Source organism: Loxodonta africana, chromosome 3, assembly GCF_030014295.1.
Source record: "Loxodonta africana isolate mLoxAfr1 chromosome 3, mLoxAfr1.hap2, whole genome shotgun sequence".
Taxonomy (NCBI): domain Eukaryota; kingdom Metazoa; phylum Chordata; class Mammalia; order Proboscidea; family Elephantidae; genus Loxodonta; species Loxodonta africana.
This window is the reverse complement of record NC_087344.1, coordinates 183,115,075-183,117,273: the sequence shown is the minus strand read 5'-3', so window position 1 is coordinate 183,117,273 and position 2,199 is coordinate 183,115,075. Positions and strand designations below refer to the sequence as shown.

At 55.8% G+C, this 2,199-nt stretch overlaps 1 protein-coding gene across 1 annotated transcript; it reads right to left on the bottom strand.

The window, feature by feature from the left end:
- Window positions 1-249: 249 nt before the first annotated feature.
- KPRP (keratinocyte proline rich protein) lies at window positions 250-1,759 on the bottom strand. The gene is given in 2 exon segments (XM_010589642.2): window positions 250-292; window positions 294-1,759. Coding segments are annotated over 2 exon segments (1,509 nt in total).
- Window positions 1,760-2,199: the final 440 nt, after the last annotated feature.

Genomic DNA, 2,199 nt, shown 5'->3' with positions numbered 1-2,199 from the left:
GACCCACATGTGGATCCTGAGATGACGTGCAGAGGAGTTTGGGTGTCACCTTTACAGCATGGAGGTTCTGAATGTCTTTGAGTTGCAAACAAGAACAGATCAGGAAACTGGGGCTACTGAAATAAGAGTAGCAACATTTTCAGAGCAGAAAGCAGGGATGTCTCAGTCAAATTTCTTTTAAAAATAGGCACCCTTTGCTCCAGTATAAGCGCCACCTTTCACTCCAACACAGGCATCTCCTTGGTCTCCTCATCCACCCAGACCACTAGGTCTGCAGCCAGCATCACTCTCTTCCCGGGTTGTAACTAGCCGGACCACAGCTGGGCACCTCAGTGTCTAGGTGGCAGGGACTAGATTCATGACAGCCTAGGTCTCCTTGGCATGGAATTGGATTAGGGCCTGAGCATGGATTGGGATAGCTCCAAGGCTCCACACAAGGCTCTGGACTTGGGCAGGGTGCTGGAAGGGGTATTGGCTCTGGAAGTGGACACGGCCGAGGATATGGACGTGGCTCTGGGCGCTCACACTGCACTGGACGAGGACGTGGAGTCGGACGTGGTGCTGGACGTAAACAGGGTTCTGAAAGCCGGCGTCGTGGAGGGCATGGGCGGGGTTCTGGTCTCAAACATGGCTCTGGGAGTGGGCATGGAAGTGGATATGGACGTGGTGCAGGAAGTGGACATGGACGTGGATATGGCCGAGGCGCAGGAAGTGGACATAGCGGCAGCAATGGCTCTGGACATTGGTCAAGACGGCGTAGTGGACGGAAGCTTGACCTTGGGAGTTCACGCGGCCTCAGGTCCGGGCAGGAGGCACCAGAGGAGAACCGTGGAGTGCAGGTCTGGGGGCAGCGGCTAATGGGAGGAATCTGAACACGACACTTCTGTGGGGGGACCTGCTTCGGGCAGCAGGGGGAGGAAATCTCTATTCGGCACTTGGGTCTGCATCTCTGAGAGCAGCCTGAAGCGCGATCCCGAGCACAGCCGCTGTTATAGATGGGCTCGGAGCGGCGGGGCGGGGTGCAGTAGTTATAGGAATCCCAGGAGCATCTTGATGGCAGGCAGCTGCTATAGAAGGGCCCACAGCGCGGTGGCGGGGAACAGCTGCGGTAAGAAGGCCGCAGCGGAGGAGGAGGGAGGCATCTACTGGCGCTCTGAGACCGACGCTGCGCAGTGAAGCTCCCGTAAGAGCCCTGGGTCTGGCATTGGGGGGCACAAATGCGAAATGAGGTTCGGGACCGGCGCTGAGGGACACAACTACCGTAGGAGCCCTGATATTGGCCCTGGATACAGAAGCCTTCCTGATTCTGGCACACTGGGGAATATGCTACGTAAGTCTGGACAGGCTGTGGAGCTGGACAGGGTACATAGGTCTCGACTGGGTATTCCACGTAACAAGTTTCTGTACAGCAAACTGGAACGTGTTCTACATAGCAAGTTTGAACTGGGCATGGGGTTTCACATTGCACGTAGGAAACCTCAGACTGGCATGGAGCCTGACTTTTCACCTGGGTTTCCTGAGCCTGGCATGGAGCTTGGCACTTCACCTGGGTGGTCTTGGATTGGCACGGAGCCTGGCACTTCACCTGGGAAACTTGAACTGGGCATGGTACGGGGCATTCCACAATTTGCATCTCACAAGGAGCTTGAACCACTACCTCGCCTGTGGCACAGGGGTAGGGGGAGGGGAAGAAGGAGGAATCCTTCACACAGCACTGGGGAAGTGGCAGGGAAGACTGAATCTGCTGCTGGTCACACATGGTCCTGATGCAGATGGGTGGGCGGAACCTGAGGATAGAGGAAAGAGTCCGGAGGGTGAGAACTGTTGGGGAAGAGCAGCCAAGAGCTAGAGAAAGACACCCTGCTTCCTCCTTGGCTTTCCTCCCACTGACCTCCACCCAAATCAAACTCTGTAATCCCCCACTAGAGAATACGTTCTAAATTACCTGGACCCAGGATTAGTCACCATTGCCGGTGAGACCTGTCCTGGATCTGCCAAAGGACCTGATTGTGCCCGTCTGAAATAGCTGCAAAGGCACAACCTTTGAACACAACGCCCCTGTAGGGTTGCAGGTGTCCAGGGTCTCTGCTTGGGAGGTGGACACTACCAGTGTCTAGCACTAGAGGGTGCTGATGATAAGCGGATCCCCCTCACTTAGGTGCTAAGTGGTGGGTGTGAACTCAATAGGAAGTAGAAGGT